This window comes from Bactrocera dorsalis, chromosome 2 (genome assembly GCF_023373825.1).
Source record: "Bactrocera dorsalis isolate Fly_Bdor chromosome 2, ASM2337382v1, whole genome shotgun sequence".
NCBI lineage: Eukaryota > Metazoa > Arthropoda > Insecta > Diptera > Tephritidae > Bactrocera > Bactrocera dorsalis.
Genome location: NC_064304.1, coordinates 23,266,252 through 23,287,775, shown reverse-complemented (window position 1 = coordinate 23,287,775; position 21,524 = coordinate 23,266,252). Strand labels below are relative to the sequence as shown.

The following is a 21,524-nucleotide window of genomic DNA, read 5'->3' as shown; positions in this document are numbered from 1 at the left end:
GCCGGATGGCATAAAGTTTAGATTGGTTTACATCAGTTGCCATATAAAGGGTGATTCTTTTCGAGGTTCCCCTACTTTTTTAAAGAAAAAACACAGAAACTATTATATTTAGTCCATCCGTCGAGTCAAATTTTCTAAGACTCGTTCGAACATTTCGACTGGTAACTGGCGAATGATGCGCGTGATATTTTGCTCCAAGCCCTGAATCGAAGCGGAATTGTCCGCATACACATAAGACTTCACATATCCCCACAGGAAAAAGTCTAACAGTGTGATATCACACGATCTTGGTGGCCAATCAACTGGCCCAAAACGTCAAATTATCTGCTATCTGAACTGTTCTCTCAATAAATTCATTGATTTAAGCGATGTGTGGAAGTGCTAACATATAATAATTTTCGTTATCCTAGCAGACTCAGTGTCGGTTCTTTTGCCGATTTAAACACCGTAAATTGTACGTCTTTTTTTGTTTCGTTTTATTGATGTGGAGCAACAATTAGGCGGATTCTGTGTTTACATATCACAACTTAAAGCTAAGAAATTCACTGACATTTGCATAGCATTTACAAAATATTTGTATTTGTTATGAAATCAAGTCAAATAATAAAAAAAATGTTTTCTGTACGCACATAATGGAAGCGTAACAAGCAGGCACCTTCACTCAACAAAGGCCATATTTCATATAATTAAGTTTTATTATATTAATATACTTTTATTACGATAAAAATTCACACGCCCAACACGGCGCTAATCTCATGCTTCAGATGCTGTGGACTGAAGACACCACGCTCCGTTATAATGCCCGAAATGAGCGCAGCTGGCGTGACATCGAAGGCTGGATTCCAACAGTTGATGCCTGCAAAGAGAACAAACATTATTTATAGGCATATTAAATTTGTAAATTAGAAATAAAATGTATGTATATTTACCTGGCGCTGCTATTCTGTGCTCGCCCACATGTGTCATCTCGCGATCGGGCCGCTCCTCGATGATAATGTGATCGCCGCTCGGTATTTGCAAATCAATCGATGTCAGCGGCGCGGCGACAAAGAAAGGCACACCGTGATGCTTGGCCACAACGGCAATTTGATAAGTACCAATTTTGTTGGCCGTATCCCCGTTGGCAGCCACCTGTCACAGAAGTGAGGTAAAAAACAAAAATGATTTAATGTGTAATTAGCATTTAAGACGCCCACACACGCTTGCGGCGTTATGCGCTGGCGATATTTATATGCAACGCAACGCAGCGCCTGCACTCACCCGATCAGCGCCAACGACGACGGCAGCAATATTTTTGGCACGCATCAACGCCGCCACCATGCTGTCCAAGACCAGTGTGGCCGGAAGTTTATCGTGCACCAGCTCGTAGGCGGTTAGGCGCGCGCCTTGATTATATGGACGTGTCTCCGTGCAGTAGACGTGCTCTAAGCGAATTTGGGGGGAGAGAGAGAGGAGAGACAGAGAGGTTAGCGTAAGGGGTAATACGTTGACACCAAATTCATGGTGTGGAATGCAAATTAGTGTTGAATTTTAACAGAACGCAGCGCGAGGCGATCAAAAGAGCAGATAAACAAATATCTTCGTACACAAGACTAAATGATTATGAATTCATTTTTTTTTTTCAAATAAAATTATTTTTATTCTATATAACGTGATTTTAGAACTTTGAATAATCTATGAAATTGGGAATAATTTATTTGAAATTTTATTATTTCATATTATTTAGACTTTTCGGAATTTTTTTACTAAAGCAATTAACCATCAGAATTGAAGTTACTTTTCTTTCTGATCAGTTAAAAGTTACAATATCAAGCAGTAAAACTTTGTTCGAAAACCAAGTCCTTCTTATGTAGATATTTTTTTTAATTTTTAAATAGCAAGAAAAACAAAAATTTCTAATGAAAACCATAAAATATGGCGTAAAAACCGTTTTAAAATAAATAATTTTTGATATCTAGTCAATTTTGAAATCAATTGGCAACCCTATTTTCAAATATTTCAAATTAAACAAATCCAACGTACTTAATTTTAGGTTAGATTCGGTTGACAATAGTGATCTTCGTTTATCTTCGTTGTAAGTTTTCTCTACTTGTTATTGAACATTATCTTTTTATGATCATTTAAAACTGCCTTTCAAGCGCAGTACGCACACTATCAATCATTTGATTGAACTCACCTAATTTTTTCAGTTCATGCAACTTCCGCACCACACCCAATGCTGTGCCATAGCCCGCAGTAGCCAAGGAGCCCGTATTGCAATGTGTCAGCACACGTACAGATGAGTCTTTACCGCTAATATCCAAAATGGCAGCGGCGCCATTTGTGCCAATCGCTTTATTGTCGGCAATGTCTTTCTGCAGCATCGCTTCGGTGGCAGCCAAAAATCTAAACAATCAAAAATTAATGACCCATATTTAAGAATTGTATGTCCCTTCTCCTACGTACCTCTGTTTCATTTCTTGTACATCAATCGCTTCGTCTTTCGTCAGCTCATTTGCTAGGGCGATTAGCTCATCGGCGGCAATTTTCATGTTCACGGCCGTGGGACGCGCCGATACCAGGTAATTCAGTTTGCCCTCGATCTCTTGTCGTAGCGATTTTTTGGAATCAAATTGTTCGGGTAATATTTCCACAGCCAGGGAGAGACAACCCACAATGGCGATGGCTGGTGCGCCACGGACCTGTTGAGAAGACATTATAAAGGTTTAGGGCAGTTTCAGAATGGCATTGGAAAATTGTAAGGGAAAAGTAATTACGATTCCAAAAAAGTAAAAGTTTGAAGTTAGGCTAATCAAATTAAAAAAACTATGAAATAAAATTAAATATATTTTAAAAACTCGTAATTAGACAGAAACAGGCAATTACTTTCGTTCGGGAGTCATGAATTCTACCCAAGGAGTAGACATTGTCGTCTTCTGTCTTGTGAAAAGTTCTGGCTTTGCAGTTATAAAGCCAGCTGTGCTTATATTATTTAAAGAGAGTCGAGGTCTCGTTGACGACGAACCACGACGGCCATGAATATAAACTGATGATCAACACGTCAATAAAATAAAGGGATTTGTGATTGCGAATCGATTATTAACAATCAAAGATCTTAATGGCATCGTTGGAATATCGGAACCATTTTGAAAGATCATTTTGGCCTAAGAAAACAGAAAGCACAATTGGTTCCAAAATCACTCAATGTCGACAGTGTCGAGTTAACGTCTGTGAAACAATGCTTTCCGACTACCAGGATGTCATGAAACGTATTGTTACTGGCGATGAATCTTGAATCTATGCTTACGACACGGAAACAGACGATCAATCGGCCGAATATCGTGGCAAAGATGACGCGAAGACGAAAAAACCACGTCGAAGCAGATCAACAATCAAGGTTATATTGACAGTTTTCTTCGATTATTGAGGTGTACTCGGACCAGCTCGGGGACTCCGTCCGACCGGCCAAACTATCATCAAGGAATACTGGATTGTTTTGCGTCATTTGCCCGAGGCTATTCGCAAAAAAGACCCGAATTATGGGCCGACCACTCTTGTTTCTTGCACCACGATAATGCACCTTCAGGCATTTTTCGCCAAATTTTTAACCAATATGGCGCCGCAACCACCGTCTCGAGTTATTTAGCTCCGTGTGACTTCTAGCCATTCAGCAAACTGAAACGACCGCTCCGGGAAAACCGTTTTAAATCGGTTGAAGACCTTAAACGCGAATCGCTACGCGTATTTAAGACTATTCCTGAAATTGACTTTAATAACTGTTTAGACGATTGGAGGAAACGTTGGCATAAGTGCATTGGGGCCAAGAAGTATTACTCTGAGGAGGGCAATATAGATTTTAAAGAATACATTAAGCAATTATGAACAAAGTCTTACTATTTTTTGCTCATAGTTGTATGTACTATATTCTTTATAGGGTTTCTGACCTTTCTGGGTATTACAAATCATAAGTTAATTCGCACGCACAGTAGACGAAAGTATATTTCAGGAGCTTTTCAAGCAATTGAAAAACATTGTCAAGGAACAGAACAACAACTGTAATACAATAATCTAGAAGAGGGAGAGAGAGTACCGATTCGGCAGCATTCTTCCAGTATTCCACCCAATTGTTTCTGGGACTACAAAACCAACAATGACAGCGTACCTCATGGTGGTGATGTACCTCGTCTCAGCTTGATGTTTTGAAAGCGAAACAGAAAGTAGGAATTATCGTTTCATATTCGATTGAATGTGCTCTCCTAACTGTTATAGAACATTTCATCCAGTAAAACAGCACTACCTCTACGTGCCATTTCTGTAACTGATAAGAATGGAAGACGCCTCTGTTCTAAAAATAGACTGAACAATTTCAAAGTAGCTTTACGGCAGCTACTAAAAAGCGCTGCACCCTCTTTTAACGTTTCAAAAATAGCAAAACAACTGTGTTATTTGAGCACGTTATCGCTTTCCTTATCACGTTACGTAAGCCAACGTCCAAAGTAAAAGGAAAACATCTCAAAACAATTCTAGATCTTTATTGTATGTCAAATATTTGTCTATTTCACGTGTTTAATGATTATCTGGGGACTGACTATCAGTGCAGCTTTGCACACACTTCACAATCGTGAGTATGTTGTTGTTGTGACGTCAGCAACTAATGAAAATCAATACAGAAATTAACACACATTAACATAGAAATAATGAGTGGAGGAAAACAACGACTGCCCCAGTGTAGATTTACATTTACTCTTAAATACAAGAGCGAGCTGATAGTTCAAAGCTTTCTAAGCATAATCTAACATTTAAGAAAGACGAACTTCAGTTTGAGCTTTTGACTTTCAATATTAGAAAAATCCTCTCAATGACCACGAAATAAGGTTCTAATTTGTTCAATTTTCAAGTCTTTAAAGTTCTACCATAAAATAAAAAGTTTCGAAAAGCCTTGGTTTCGAATCAATAGCGAATGAAAATCGTTCACAAAAACTTCCAGAAATTTCAGGTAAACTCTTATCATTTAACAACCACAATTTTGAAAAAACAAACAATTACCAAAAGCTTTAATTTTAAGAGATAAGTATAAAACAATGTCAAAGATCAACTAGGATGACAAAATACCAGATCTTCATAGACCGACGAAGCGTTTTGAGCTTGTCACAAATTTGTTAAGGCGGTAAATATCAATCACAGCCACTTAGCTAGGTTTGCCGGAAGTGTATCTGTCAAGATACTTCAATCTCAGTCTGACAAAAGACGGGGAATGTAGAAGAAAGTGACAAGATGATTCCACCACACCTTTCTCCACACAGCTTTGGCAAAAAGCATCCTATAGTAAGAAGTTTGATGCTACTGCTAACGAAGTCATGCACTCCTAGTTTTGAGCGCATAGTCAGTAACTTTGAAGACAGTAAAGCAGATTTATTCGTGAAAAAGCTCACTGCAACTTTTCTCCAACGACTTCGACGCGTCCACATATCTATCACTGGTATATGAGTAGAGAAGGAATCTTCTCCTTCGAAGTAATGTTTCAGTGTGATTGCATTGAGTGCCATAGTTGGTGTTGTCTTTAGTGCACCGCAGATCCCGATGAGCGGATCTTTGAACATGTTTTAGCTGCTTTCACCATCTACATCTGGGCCCGAATCGCGGCAGTCGTGAGCGAGCAAGTAATCGTATCGAGTGAAATTTCGTAACGTGTCGAGTGTGCGGATCGTCGCACTCGACACGAAACGAATAGAAATTTTATGAAATAACTTCCCTGGTGTAGCTGTAAATGACATTTTCGAATACATTCAAATACGAAACAAAACAAGTATTTGAATTTGAATTCAATGCAAATCTTATATATAAAAATGAATCGCAAAATGTGTTGGTAAGCGCATAACTCAACAACGCTTAGAACAAGTTTGCCAATTCTTTTTTTAAAATGTTCTTTGAGGTTCAAGGAAGGTTTTTACGGCAAGAAAAATTCGAATAATTGACGGAAAACCCTTAAAACCAGCCCTTTTCTTTTTCCCATACAAACGAGTGAATGTTTGTTTATTAGTAACGCTGAGAGAACGACTGAACCAATCTTGATGAAATTTTCAGAGAATGTTCTGGTAGGATCGGGGAAGGTATAGAAATAAAAAAACCTGTATGCTTTTCGTGAGAAAAAGTCGGAAAATTGGACAATTCCAAAAAGTTAATTTTTTCCATACAAATTTTTTTAAATTTTTTTGTTTTGTTTTTCAATTATTTGAATCGTTCAAATTTGTCGTTTGCTTCAAAAATTTTTGAAAATTATTCAGTGAAATTGTTATGTGTGTTGCATACAAAGTGATCAATTGCAGATTGAAATTTGCTACGATGTCACGAAGAGGTCCCGCTAATATCGGTCGGCGTTCTTTTTGGCATCAACATACATTAGTAGCCCAAGGCACATGACCGAGTATTCCCAGGATGCGATGACATACGTGCGGTGTTATGGATCGCGGTCAATTAGCAAGCGATCGTCACGATGTCACAGCAAGACTTTTCAAACAACAGCTTCGATGGACTTTATCTTGAAGCAACGTATATATGGTGCTGTTAGATGCTAGATGTACTCTTTTGAGTGGCAAAAGAGAGGTTTGCCGCACGCATACATTCTTCTTTGGATGGTGGATGGTGGTTACACCAGATCATATTGATGAAACCATTTCTGTGGAAATTCGTGATCCAGAGAAAGATCCAGTATTATACGAAGTGGTAGAAACCAATATGGTTCATGGACCTTGCATCCACTACAATCGCTTTTCGGTTTGTATATCTGATAATAAATGCACGAAACACTATCCAAGTGCTTTTCTCTCGGAAACACAAACTCATCGGCATCGCACACCAGATAACAATGCCAGAACATTCAGCATTCAATTTAAAAGAGTGTATATCGAAGCTGACAACACATGGATCGTACTATATTCCCATTGTTCTTTAATTCACATTCAAAACTCATATCAATGTTGAGTATTGCAGTTTGGTTAAATCTATATAACGCGTTTGTAAGTACGTCACCAAAGGAAGCAATACGATACGGTCGATACGTGAACCGCAATAAAGCGCTTTGTAGAATATTTACTTTTGCAATTCATGAACGTTTTCCGACCGGCGAGAACATTGCCCTATTCGGAAATACCTTGATATCTGGAATGCATCGTCGAAGAAATAGTTGCGCAGAAAGCAAGGCCAACCAGTGGATGGGCATCCAGATGTGTTATCAACTAATGCATTAGGACGAATTTACACAATCTACCCGAAAAACGACGATTGTTTCTACCTTCGGTTGCTATCGATTAATGAACGCGGTTCAACTTCATTTGAGTCATTGCGTACTGTGAATGTTACGGTGTCTGTGAGTTTTGGAGAAGTATGCCAGGAATTACAATTGCTGGTAAATGTCAATCACTGGAATGCACATGAAGTTCGCACACTTTTCGCGATAATCATTTCGACGTATCAGGGTCAATTCCGGTTGATACTTCCGGTGGTTTGATATCAATTCCATTCGCCGCTTATCAATTCACGAAAGATGAACTCATCACGAATGTGTATCCGAATATTGGCCAAATTATCGTAACTACGATTCCTTAAGTGCACGCGCAATGTTAGCTGCCAAAAATACCGATGTTTTGACTTAAACTGGAAGATTCAAAGCCAAATTCCGGGAGACTTGCGCTCATACAAATCGATCGATCGTTTTGACAATGAAGACGACGCCATGAATTATCCTTTGGAATTTCTAAATTTTTTGGAGAGGCTTGGTAGTTTGCCACCGCATCATTTGCGTCTCAAAGCTGGATCTGTCGTTATTATGTTCCGCAATCTGCGCTATCGAATACAAGGGGACAGAATACTTGATTCTAATAATTCCTTTGAGTTCTAACGATTTGCCATTTCATTTCAAACGTATTCCGTTTCCAGTGAAAATCGGTCAGATATACGTTGCGTACTCACGAGTTGGAAAACCAAAATAAATAAATAAATTACATTGAAATAAAAAAATATGAAATGGTAAATTTAACTTTCTTTTCATTTCCAAATACATAATTTCAAGCAGGACAACGGCTGCGGGGTCAGCTAGTATTCAATATATGTTTATACAATATGTGTAATAAATTGTATATAAATTTACTAAATTTAGTTTTTGCATTCAATAAAATGAACCCTAACGTGTTTTTTATACAAGTTCATCTGATTCAGATGAAAAATATCACGAAATGGCCATACGATTCAGGATTCGTGATAAAAGTAATTCCATGGATTTACCTGAAGCAGCGTAAGAAAATTATACCGTTTAACTTAGTATAGATCATATTATTTTAAATCATTTACAGATTCAGGAAGTGATTTAGACTGACCAAAGACGCATTTACTTTCATCATATCGGAAATAAAAATTAACGGACATTTATCAACCGCAGTACCATCAATCAGCCGGTGGGCCGGTGGAAAATTTTCAGTAAAGATAACATAAGTCGGTATATTCCTGAAAAGGAATAGATACGGGAAAATGAGACTCAATTAACTAAATTGGTCATAAAATTAGAGATCATATTATCCAGTATTTTATTATCTAAATGAATTAAACGTTCCAACAACATTTGAATTCATGTTTTGTTCTAATAAATATATTTTCAATAAAAACAGGAACTTGGAATTAACATATCGTATATATTGGTGTTTATTTCTTAATTTTTCTCTTTAAAATTTCAAGCTCATGAGTTTTAACCTGCAACTCTACAGCTTTTTTGCATATCTGCTTGATGTACATCTTCTTTTATTTGCAGCGATCTCTTCTTTTAAGCAATTAGTTTCTCAAGATTTTTACTTCTACTGCAACATCTATCCCCGTAGCATGGAGGAGTTGCTCTTCTGCTACAGTTAAAAGCTTTTCCTCGTACTGACCACCACCAGTCTTTTGTTTCGAGGCTTTTTTGAAAGAAATTTTTTTTTTTATATTGTGCTTTTGATCAGCAAATACCTATTTTTGTATTTTATTATTATCTTTATCATTTCGTCAAAATTTAGCATCTTTCATCGGTGGCCCGGCAGCGTTAAGTTTTAGCGTCAATGTACCTCATAGCTTATTTAATGCAACTTTGCCTTGCCCACAATTAGGCAAAATATTATTTGCTAAATTCTGATGCTGTAGTATAAAATTACTCATCAAATTTTTTTGGTGCATATTTGTCCTTAAATCATTATTTATAATTATAATACATGTTAAATAAACTCAATAAAAGAAAAATAACTTATATTTCACTTCCGATTAATTTTAACTGTTATATTCAAACTTTTTTTTTTAATTTGTACTATAACGTTTCTCAAATAGCTAACGAGTGAGATTTCGATTCTTTCGTACAAACGAGAACACGTTATCGAATGAGGAAATTTCAAATTTCGAAAGTGCGCATTCGATAGCGAGTACAACGATCCGAAAACAAAAAAATTTCATAAATTTCGTTCGTTAACGTGTGCCGCGATTCGGGCCCTGATTTTGTTTACAATTGACTTATCGAACCGCCCTCGTGTGATGTGTATATTATAAATATTCGAGTAAACAATTACCGAAAAGCTATCTCGAGCGTGAAAGATAATGGACACTTTATAATGACTTTACGAGCATCTAAACAAAAATAAATAAATGACTAACATAAGATCCTAAGTACCCAGATAAGAATATAAATATGCCAACTAATAATTTCACCACATATTATATACACGCGTTGGTTTTCATATGCGAATTTAAAAGGAATGCCGGCTGAAACTTTCGCCGAAACTGTTTAACAACACCGGAAAATTTTAAACACTCAAAACATATTTCGGAGGACGTTTCAGCTCCATTTTGTTTGTTTTAGTTATGTTTTACGTAAACCTCAAAATATTTATGGATATCTCTCTTTGCAGGATATATTTTTTGATACTCTCTAACAAATTGATGAAATTGATTTAAGATCTTTTGAATCGCACGACCGAGGCGTACAATTGACTTGGCCATCTCATGAGGTAACACGTTCAGCAAACTTGGCTTTGAATAAATCGATTGCGATAATCACTGTGTGGTTTGTGGAGCCGTCCTCTTGGAACCACATATTGTCCATATCATCCAATTCGGGCCAAAAATATACGGTTATCATTGAGCGGTAGCGATTCCCATTCACGGTAGGGTGCCGGTCTTGATCATCACGGAAGAAGTACGGCCCAATGACGCCGCCGGTCCATGAACCGCACCAAACCGTAATTAATTGCGGAATGCAATGGTGATTCATGGAGTACGTGCGGATTGCTGATTGACGAAAAGAAATGCCAAAAGAGCGGGAAAAAATATGGCGTCGTTTGCTGTCCCTATTGAAAATCCCGTTAGCTTCCATAACTTATAGAGTTAAAACTCTCTGCAAAGCACAAAATAAATGCAAATGTACGAGACGGCCGACGTAAAAAGCTTTCGAATGGCTTCACCGAGCCGTATGAAGCGAAATGGGCTTTGAGATAGATATCTTCTTTGCGAGCATACAACTGGAACTTTATGCAGAGTAATGAGTAAAGTGAATAATGATCGAACAACTGAGTAAATTATGTAAAAACGGTGAACGCGGGCATTTGAGAGGTCATAAGGTCAAATAAAGAGAACATTCGTTCTTAAAACAGTGGTTTAAGCGGAGGCGAAATAGGGTTCCGATCTTTTTTTATCCAGCTAAAGACTGTCAACATTGCAGGATTCCTCAAAATTATTTGGGAAATATTATCTGCTGGTACAACAAAAACAACAACAACATAGTTAGAAAGGACAGAAGTGTACTATTGTTCAAATCAAGTTCTGTTAAACTGAGCGCGCTAATTGAATCGAAATTGCTTGAAAGTTTGTGTTTTCTGTGAGATCACAGCTGTGATGGTCGTGAAGTCATCGAAAACTTGTCATCCACCTCTGTTAAATACGGTAACATCGATAAAGTGAAAGGAACAGTCCTTGTAAATCATCGTGTTGGCATCAGAGAGATAGCAGAGGATCCCAACTTGGATCGACTCAGGACAATTTGTTCAACCTTAGGACAATTAGGAAGTGTGCCAAAGCTAGACCTGTATAAAACAACACAATCTTTTGCAAAAAGATCGTCGAGCAAAGGTCGCTAAAAAGATGCTTGACAACGTATCTGAAGACCCTACATTCATAAAAATCCAAAATTTCTGTAACGAGACGTGGGTTTTTTGAATATGACATCGAAACTGTCTAACTATCTAGCGAAAGGCGATCTAAAAATGGCCCGAAACCGAAAATAAAAATTAAATTAGCTGAAACTACGGAAGGCCATCACAGCCGAGGCTTATAACAAGTATATGGAAATTTTTGTTAAGCGTTTAAATGCTTGTATTGGCTCAGGCGCCTGTTATAAAAACGGTAATAAAAATTTATATTGAAAAATAATCGCTTTTCTTCAGCCTGGGTCAAATTTGGGATGGCGTATTTGACCAAAGACTGTTAAACCATATACATTTAGATAATAACTGAGGCACACATTAAGATGGGAACAACAGTACGACGTCGTTGCATTAGTGTTCAAGATCCTTTGATCTTTATGCTTGAGGCATTCTGCAATACGATTCATTGAGAGACGCAGCTTTTAACAATGTTCCTAAGGAACAAACTTAGGAACCTTAAAAGAAAGAGCTTGGACAATGTACCAACACAGGAATGCCCTAGAGATGGCTTTCTACTAATTCTGACAGAAAATTTGCATATCCCCAGGGAATAATCCACTGAAAGGGTGTTTTAACAGCATAATTTATTAAATCTTCTACCAGCTAAAATCTTACATTGTATGCAATGGTACAGCTTGCAACATACAAATGGTAAATACTTATGTACGTAAGTAAGTATGTATGTATGGATGCGCATAAAAATGCCACACATAGATGTGCATGCCACATCCGCGGCACGTTCACGCCTGTTGACATTATTGTAAACCGAAGGTGCCAACATTTTTTGATTTCTCTATTAAACCCACCGGCTAATGATCATTAGAAAGCGAATATTTGTTTAGATTTTGACAGTGATAGCTTTTGAGTATGCAAAAACATTTTTACACACCAAAAAGCTAAAGCAACTACAACACCAATAACAAATAGGCACAATTTAAATCAAAGCGTTGATGACTTGGACTATTTTTAAGTGGCTGTGTATTAGCATTGTACGTAAGCACATACATACATACACACAGACCCGCATACCCGGTAGGAATATATAATATTTTAAATAAATGTATTAGTGGAAACATCCATACAAACAAAAACAGGCAAAAGGTAAATTTCGGCTACACCAAGGATATACTAGCCTTCGCACGAGCATTTATTCTAACAGGAGTATTAGAAAAAGGGTGTAAAAATATTAATCTTGAGGTTTACAGGACAGTTTGGCATTTATTCTTTGAAGATTATCTCTTACAAATGTTGGTCGCGGTTTCTTGTTCACATATCCATTGAGCCAGGTACGGGTTTCACCATTGAACAAAATTTGGTTCGAAAACGACGGATCTTTTCAAGAGCCCATAGAGCAAAGCCATGTCACCTGGGAAGGTCGAGACATAAGCCTTTCCACGATGAAATGGCAAACAATACCAAACAAAAATAACATGACAGCTATACTTGGATCACCCTTTATATTGGCCGTTATTTTAGGAAAAAAAACTGCCATAGACTTTGGTATCCACATATTCAATAAGGGAATTCAATAACTACTGACTAATATTGAGACTTTTTAGTCCGTGACAGACATCTTATGAAGACCTACTGTGTTTAATTTTTTTTTTAATCTGCCCTTTCCAGCATGCACCACTTTCTTTTGAAGAAACAAGTCAAAAGCTTTGAATTCTCTAAAATTATCTCTCTAGAGGGTAAGCAAAATAAAACTAATTCAGCCCATATGTCACGAAATTAGTCTTGGTGCTACAATACATATGTATGCCCAGTATATATGTATATACACAGGTACATATGTGCCTAGGTAAGCGTGTACTTATAAATCAAAGCATATTGTGACGAAATCGTATATAATTAAATGAATTAATTTGAACTTATTTTAAGAAATATTTTAAACGACCGATTAATGGCACGCCGGCGAGAAATGAATTGCAAGCAAAACAAACAATTGGAATAGCGGTAGACGCTGATAAATTTTGCGCAGATTTTCGAAAAAAAACATGTGCACTGAGTAAGTAAAAGTACTGTTGCATATAATTTGTCTACCGCACATACTTACTTATGTACATACATATGTACGTATACACTATGTGTGTTTGTACTTTTGACTATTTCTAGCGCTTGCTCATGAATGAATGGTATTAAGAGGCTTATATGGGACCAAAGTTAAATGCTATTCGGAGCGGAGTATTTAACTGAAAAACAATTAAGTATTTAAATAATAAATTGTTAGCCGAAACTTATTTTGTCAAGCCAATGTCTACGTAACCGGAATGGATCCATATTTTTATCCGGCTAAGGATAATTAAAAATTATTTCTGGTATGAAATATATACATACATACAAGTACATATGTATGTACCTTCCTGCAACTAGGAAATATTGCAAAGTAACCTTTCATGCCTCTCTCCCTGAACTGGGTATATTGCATTATAATTATTCAAGTTCTTGTATAGAAACCTTAGTTTGTTTGATAAAATAACTTCTTAATTCGGCATATAATTTTTCCTAAGGCTACGCTAAAATCTCGATACTAATTATTCAAACCTGACCACTATAGCATATCGCTACCATACAAACTGATCCATCAAAATCATGATAAAAATAACTTTATACGCTTTTATGCTTTAAGAAAGGCAGCTGTGAAGGGTATTCGAGCTTTAGTGTAGTCGAAGTTAACTTTTGTTCTTGTTTCTATACTTTTCAAGCTCATTTTAACATTTAATTCAAGTTAATAAAAAATGTTGCTTATACAACGTGGTGTACATATGTATGTTTTTCATTGATGATTTTTACATTTTTTTGAGTAACTCATTTAGACGCTCTTCTTCAAAAATTACAAAAACTAGCGTGACTTCTATAATATGATTCGCTACATAAAAAATCTTTACTGAATAATTTGTACAGCAAGTTCTTTGAGTTAGCTTTCAGCCAACATATGTAAACATAATGAAAAGTCAATGATCGTTAAAATATCAATAAATAAACGTTGTATGCCTTAATATTTTTCAACTAGCATGTATGTGCATGTGTATAATAAAATATAAATATGTAAGTACGTCACATTATGTTGGTGTAAATACTTCTCTTAAAATAACCAAAAATGTGTTAAATATAAAATTTGTGCTCACCTGCATTTTATTAATGGCTTTCCAACCATCCTCGACACCTTTCACGGCTACGTACTTCGACTGTACTGGCAGCAACAGCTGATCCAAAATATCCAATTTTCCCGGAGCATATTTAATAGATTGCAAACTCATTTTGTGTGTTTGTTTTTCTTTTTAAGTTTTCTGACGCAACTCAACTGTAAATGAAAGAAAGCACGGAAAACTAAAGCACCTTTATTTTGCAGATGATTCTACAGTTGAACAACACAAAAAAGCAAACACACGAAATCTAATGGAAATCATATCTGCTTGTATGTACATATGTACATATTTGTATATCTCGGAATGAACGCGTAAATGCTTGTCGATTCACAAAATTTGTTGCTTTAATAAGTGAAATTTATTTGTGCTACCATCAATGCCAAAATAGAACTAAGTACTTTCATTAACAGCGAAAAAAAGTGAATAAATAATAACAAAAAAAAACTTTCTTTGACGTTCACTGAAAAACGATTGCCGGTATTGATCGCGACGGATCGCGGCTCATCGTAGCCTAAAATCTAATGCACGATACAGCGTCGACACCGACGTCTGGCGAAAGCACGCAAGTCACCAGCAATAAATTTGGAAAACCATCGCATTAGGAATGGAGGTGCTGACTAGTTGACCAGCAACAGCATCATTGCAATGTAGCAATTTGTTGTTTGTGTAATACGGCAATGCGTTTTGTCTTGGCTGCCCACTCAATACCCGTGAAATACACGAAATAACATAAAATAGAAAATTGCATTTTAATTTTAAATTCGATTAGCGATAAATCATGGGATGTTGCCCGAAAAAACGTGAAAATGCACTCTCACACACACACACATATGAACTAATTGCACGATTTGACACACTGATGCGCCGGCAGACGAACCGTCACAAAGGTAAGCGACAGCGAGTGGCTGATCTCCGTCCGAACTGGCGCACAGCAAGTAATTACCTATCACTTGGCAACGAATGTTTCCCCTCCGATTTGCTGGGGTTGAACTAATAACAACAAAAATTTGTTAAACTAGAAAAAATAAAACGAAAATCAAAATTGCCAAAAGCAATAATCACTAGCGCGAAATGTTTCGAACACGCAACTAGCGGCCAGACAAGAAATAAGTAGAAACCGTGAGCAGATAACAACACGGCTGGCAGTTGCAAATGTGACTGAGGCGGCAACCGCTAAAGGAATTGCGAGTGCCCGAGAGATGCTACGATTTCAAGCGTTATAGTTTTCAACAGAGAACCTCGCACGTTATCTGTGGTCTGTTAGAAGGCAAGATACCCTGTAGGATTATAAACAGAAATGTTGATGTTCTTGGAATATATACATATATACATATATATAGTTGTTTATTTGTATATATATTATATAATACTTATATGTTAGATAAGCGGCAAGATTAAGATTTACAACTCTTTGCGCTATCAGCTATACTTTGGGAACGTGGTAAATCGCGTTTGTCTATCTTATCACTTAAGCAGTTTGGGGTTAAATGGAAATTTTAAAGCTTTTTTGATATTTAGCTATTTTTGTAACATATTCTAAGTTTGTATATTTATATACATACATATTCTTGTAGATGATAATAATAAAATATATAAACAATCAGCATGAATATACAGATATAAAATTTTGCACACGTCCAAGAAGCTGCTCATTTGTCGGAACCACTATAGCATATAGCTGCCAAACATTGAACGCCCAAATAATGTCCTTATATGGAAAACTTTTTTATTTGACGAGATATCTTTATAATTTCTTGGCATGGATTAAACCCAAATCAACGGTACAATCTTCGAAGAAATTGTTTACAGGACGGCCCAAATAACTTATAGCTGTCATACAAACTTATCGTTCAATATCAAGTTATTGCATGAAAATTTGTTATATTTAACGAGTTATCTCCCTTAAAATTTGAATGTATTATTTTGCGAATCCGAAGTTGTTTAGATCGGCCCACTAAAGCATATAACATGCAAACTGATGATCATAATCATTCATTTTATTAATTTTTTTATTTGACCAGATCTCTTTACGAAATTTAACTCGTATTATTTGTGAAGCGTATTGAAGATATACATATGTATATACATATATGAGAGAAGAGACAGCTTCTCATAAAATTAGTAGGATAATCTTTTTATCGAGGGAATTGTAAACTTTATAAGAATGGACCTTAATAAAATTCAATCAATATCAGCACCCACCGCCGAATATAACCGTTAAAGCATATTGCGCCTGAGGTATTCTCATATATATAACTTTCATAAAGGGACCTCACCTGGTACTGGTTATAAGCAATTGGAATCACATTCGCTAACAAACTTTATTTCTTATTTCTTCCAAATTAAATTTTTTCTTTGTTATTTCACTCAAATAAAAGGAAGCATTTCCAAGAACGATTGGAAGTGGCTTGCATTCGCGATTATTTGTAAATCCCAACTGTTCCGCGGCCCTCTTTTAATAAGCAGCTGCGTCGAACATGGCAGTAACAATCAACGAACGCAATAAAACCACAATAAAACTACAATGACAAGCAAATTGTGCACAGCCATATAGAGGGATCATAATTTAGGAAACAGTTCTATGACGAAAGCACTTTCGGTGTGACTTTTGATACTAATCTTTATAATCACCCTTAAAATGTACTGAAAGCTCAGATAAATGTATACTGCTTTTCCGTAACTCACTTATCCTCTCTTTGTTTCAAATTAATGAAGGTGCATTGAATATGATGACATCAATCAACTAGTGGTTATTTTTTCATTAACAAAGTCTGACCCAGCAAGCCGGCAAACAAAGAAACGTCTATTTGCCTATGTACATATATACACATATGAGTGCAGATGTAACACGCATTTCAATATTTCTTACCTATGTAATTTATATTTCACTTTTATTTTAGTTTAATAACAAAACAGTTTTAAATGACAATTATTCAAACTGGACACAAGACTACATCAGTAAAATAGCTTCAAATTCAATAAATTCGCTAATCTTATGTCCGGCTTTAACAAAAATTCTCACACTCTTTCTTATCAGTGTTTTACATGTTTGTTATCGCAAATGAAGCGCTGCCACTTTTTCATATTTTGACATAACATTACATTTTTCATGCACATTAAATTTATTATGCATCCATTTTCGTCCTTTTTAAAGATTGGATCTTTGTCGGAATTATATTGAAATAATGCACACAATTAAATACAGATATTCTTACGTCAAGATATCTATGATTATAATTATACAAAGTAATGAATAACACAATTTGAAGTGATTTTTGGTTTTCGGGGAGATTTAGCTTGGCAGTACTGTTTATCACAAAAACTACCATTCACAATCATTAGCGTCACTTACTTATTTCACACATATTTGATATCGATAAAATAACGTAACATTAAATTGTGATGCTTGTTTCATTAAAAACATTATACTTTTAGTTAAAAAAATGATGTAACACATTCATGAGAGTGGCACAAATACTTATCAATAATAATAATATAAATAGGTAACTTAATTTATAACAAGAAATTTTCAGTTAATTATTGGTATCGAATTTAAAATATCGAGCATTTTATAAAACACATCTCTAAGACGTTTTGTTTATCCAATATAATTTAGTTTATGCTTGCTTGGTAAAATACAAAATAAGCTTATTGAAGTTTTTTAATACTTACAAAATATATTAAAGACGCGAAATGGGGGAAGCTACTTATCCAGATTTGGAGAAAATGTGTAGATTATGTTTACGCATTTTGGATCAATCAGAACTCGTCGAAATTTTTCCGCAAAGCGGAGCCTCCATAGACAGCACCTCGGTGCAGCTGTCAATACCAATGCGTATTATGGCGTGTGCCGCTTTGGAAGTACAAACAGGCGATGGATTGCCCAAATCAATATGCACAGAATGCCGTTACCAATTGGAGAAATCATACTATTTTCGCAAACGTAATCAACAATCGGATAGCAAATTGCGCAAGCATATACGTCTTCTAAATTTGGGTAAAAAAAGTCGGGTATTTGAGAAAACAGAAGACGACGATTTTGAAGATGAACTGGAGTTCGAGGATTCTATTAAATTTATACAGAAAATCGAGGACGAAAAGAAAGCATCAGAAACGGCTGTATGGGAACAAAAATCACAGAAAGAGCTTGCTGAAAAGATTGCTGAAGCCAAAAGAGAATGTATTGAAAAATATAGAATGGATATACGGGATGAAGTAGCAATTGAGTTACGTAGTGCCGTCATAGCTGAAGTGAAGGAAGAATTAAGATGTGAAATGGAACAAGAATTACGGACGACTCTACGCGAAGAATGTTTGCAGCAGGCAAAAGAAGAACTGCGAATGGATGTGATTTCAGAATGTCGTGAACAAGAACGAATTACATTATTAGATGATTTGCAGTCTTTTTTAAATAGCAAAAGAGGAGCAAACTTGGCGACTAAAACTGACACAATAATAGTTTCAACAGTAATTGAGCAGCCTGAAGAAACAAAAATACAACAACAAAAGGAAACAAGTGAAATTGTAAGAATTGTGGAAAAAAGAAGATCATCAACATCACCAGTTAAAGGCGAAATCGTTAATAATGATGATATCTGTGCAGAGACAGAAGCCGATGCCGATGCTGATGCGGAAGAAGAGCCAGAATTCTTTTTAATAGAGTCAATTAACAGCCAAGAAGGTGAAGGCTCCATAGTGTCCGAAAAGTCATCCAGGAAACGTCAAAAGATAGATAAGAGTCAACGGTTCGAGTATTTCGAGGATAGATTAGGAAGTGGAAATTTTCGTTTAACAGCCTCGGAAAGTAGTAGTCATGAGCCCGGCACGGAATCATATCACAGTAATTTTAGTCAAATTTTACTTCTCTAAAAAATGCTAATATAATTTTTTTACAGTTGCAGATACTGGCGATGTTCAGTATTATAAAAAAAGTTCAAAAAATGGTGATGAAGATGGCGAATGTGAGGAAATGGAGGGGGAAGATGACGGTGATAATGAAGAAGGTGTTATTGTTTTTAATTTCTCTGATGACATTGAGGGCGAACAAGTCGAGTCCATGGATTTTGCAGATCTTAAGAAACTATACGTAATGGTTGGTTCTAATACAATAATTATATGCACAATTTACTATAATATAATTTACTTTTATAGAAGTCGTCAAAGCCAGAGCAAAGTGTCGACGATGAGAATGAAGTGTCCAAATCAGACGCTAAACCAACGTTTACAAAACAAATAGGGGTAGACGGCACAAATACCGTCGAGTTGGGCAATACTGTTGAATTTCCCGTGCATCTGCGAAAAACGGATACGCCGAAGACATTCAAATGCGATTCATGTCCCATGGTTTTTTCCACCAGCAATGCGATGAATCGTCACCTGCGCACACATCTCAAAGGCGAACAGCGTGGCATAACCTACCAGTGTTCGGTGTGTCTTGTATATTTATCCTGCAAAAGCGCGCTCAATCGTCATATGATTATACATACAGGCGAAAAGCCACATGTGTGTGACGAATGTGGCAAATCATTTGTGCAACGTGAAGTGCTAAAGCGACATATGTTAACGCATACCGGCGCCCGGCCACACAAGTGCTCACATTGCCGACGTACGTTTACGCAAAAGAACAATTTGATCAATCACATAAACCGAGCGCACTCAGAAGTGCCAATGGGACAACAATACTCTTGTCATCTCTGCCCGAAACGTTTCAGCCACACATCGGGTCTCAGTCGACATCTGGTAACGCATACCGGCTTGACATTTCAATGTACCGAATGTAAGCGAAAATTCGCCGATCGCTCATCGGTCAAAAGACACATCGTAAATGTGCATGGCGTGCGGAAGAATGCAGCAATAGAAAGTGTGAAAAAAACGGATGGTCGGTCATCGGATTTAGAATTTTTCTCCGTTGAATGTGTCGATAACGTTGAAACAAGCGAAGAAAACGGTGCAGCATTTTTGGTATGATCGAGTTAGTAATTATTTAATTTTCTCTACTATTATTGTATTAATTTGCCGGAAGCACTTTTGAGCGTTTAACTTAATTAAGAGGCCATCAACTTGTTACGTGCAGTAACAATTTGTTTTTTTTATTTTTATCAATTTGTTGATAACTAGTTGTAATTTATTGAAATTGAATTATATAAAATATGTATTTCGTTTGTACAAAAATTAAAACGATAAAAAAAAATTAAAATTTCCTCGACTTCATTCTTGCCTGCATTGCAATTTCGCTGATTTTCGCTGTTCGTTTGAAAACAATATTTTCTAAATAATCCCTGAGTTTTTTTAACACATTTTTTTATTCCGGACACTAATTTACTTCCAAGGGTGACCAAGAAAACCATTTTTATTACAATTCATCTTACTAAAACAATCTTTGCTGATGCTTCTTGTATAAAAATGTTAATGGTTGCTATAGCAAAGATTAATATTTCGTATGTGACTAAACTTGGAATACTAATAGATATTATATAATACATATAAATTACATTACCAAATTTTAATTGTTTAGTTTTAAGAATTTTAAAAAACAATTTTTTTTCGTAAAACTCATTTTTCACAACAAATGTAAACAAATCCTTATGCACCATCGACAATGACAACATTGGAATGACACATCATTGACACCCTGCAGCTCAACACAAACAATTTTGACGTTAAATCATGTTGATAAACAAACAGCGTTTAAATCTAATTTTAAAATGAGACAAGAAACACATTTTTAAGATTTTAATAAATATGTAATTTTTTCTATTTATTTAATCATTTATGTAGAATTAAGATTTTGTATATGTTTTACAACATATACATACATACACAAACGCACATGTGTACAATTAACAATTGATTTTCTTATTCTCACAGAAGCTGTTAAAACGTTAAATTGTATTAAATTGTATATAAATAACTAAACATTATCAATACGCATATTGCAATATATTTGAAACGTTTACTTGTATGTATATGTATATAAATATGTAGCTTAGGCGAAATTCCTAACTAACTATTCGTACAACAATGCAAAAATTGTAAATTTGAGAAACTCATACAACTACAGGGCTTACGCAATACTTTTGCTAGAACAAATTTCCGATATTTTTGGAATTTTCTTATGCAAAAAAAAAAAAACAAGAAACAATAATGGAAAACAAAACACAAAACAAATTTATAATAAATGACATGC

The 21,524-nt window shown here is 35.8% G+C and overlaps 2 protein-coding genes and 1 long non-coding RNA gene across 5 annotated transcripts; 2 read left to right on the top strand and 1 right to left on the bottom strand.

Annotated features, from left to right (window-relative positions):
• Positions 1-452: 452 nt before the first annotated feature.
• Positions 453-17,383, bottom strand: LOC105231007 (methylthioribose-1-phosphate isomerase). 3 transcript variants are annotated; one of them, XM_011212079.4, is made up of 7 exons: positions 17,208-17,383; positions 14,318-14,493; positions 2,446-2,681; positions 2,177-2,385; positions 1,261-1,424; positions 930-1,131; positions 453-856 (listed from the first exon to the last, which is right to left on the bottom strand). In XM_011212079.4, the coding sequence occupies exons 2-7, from the start codon at positions 14,447-14,449 to the stop codon at positions 729-731; spliced, it is 1,071 nt and encodes a 356-aa protein (XP_011210381.1). In that variant the 5' UTR covers positions 14,450-14,493; positions 17,208-17,383; the 3' UTR covers positions 453-728. The 3 variants fall into 3 exon arrangements, with proteins under 3 accessions (XP_011210381.1, XP_011210382.1, XP_049303739.1); XM_011212080.4 differs by lacking the exon at positions 17,208-17,383 and adding an exon at positions 15,282-15,558; XM_049447782.1 differs by lacking the exon at positions 17,208-17,383 and adding an exon at positions 15,216-15,238.
• LOC125776277 (uncharacterized) lies at positions 5,604-11,415 on the top strand. Its single transcript, XR_007421598.1, has 2 exons — positions 5,604-9,839; positions 9,900-11,415. It is a non-coding gene; the product is annotated as an uncharacterized LOC125776277 (long non-coding RNA).
• Positions 17,384-17,909: 526 nt separating the features above from the next.
• LOC105231006 (zinc finger protein 37) lies at positions 17,910-21,475 on the top strand. Its single transcript, XM_011212078.4, has 3 exons — positions 17,910-19,178; positions 19,234-19,430; positions 19,490-21,475. Exons 1-3 carry the CDS (start codon positions 18,032-18,034, stop codon positions 20,303-20,305), a joined length of 2,160 nt encoding a protein of 719 aa, XP_011210380.2. The 5' UTR covers positions 17,910-18,031; the 3' UTR covers positions 20,306-21,475.
• Positions 21,476-21,524: the final 49 nt, after the last annotated feature.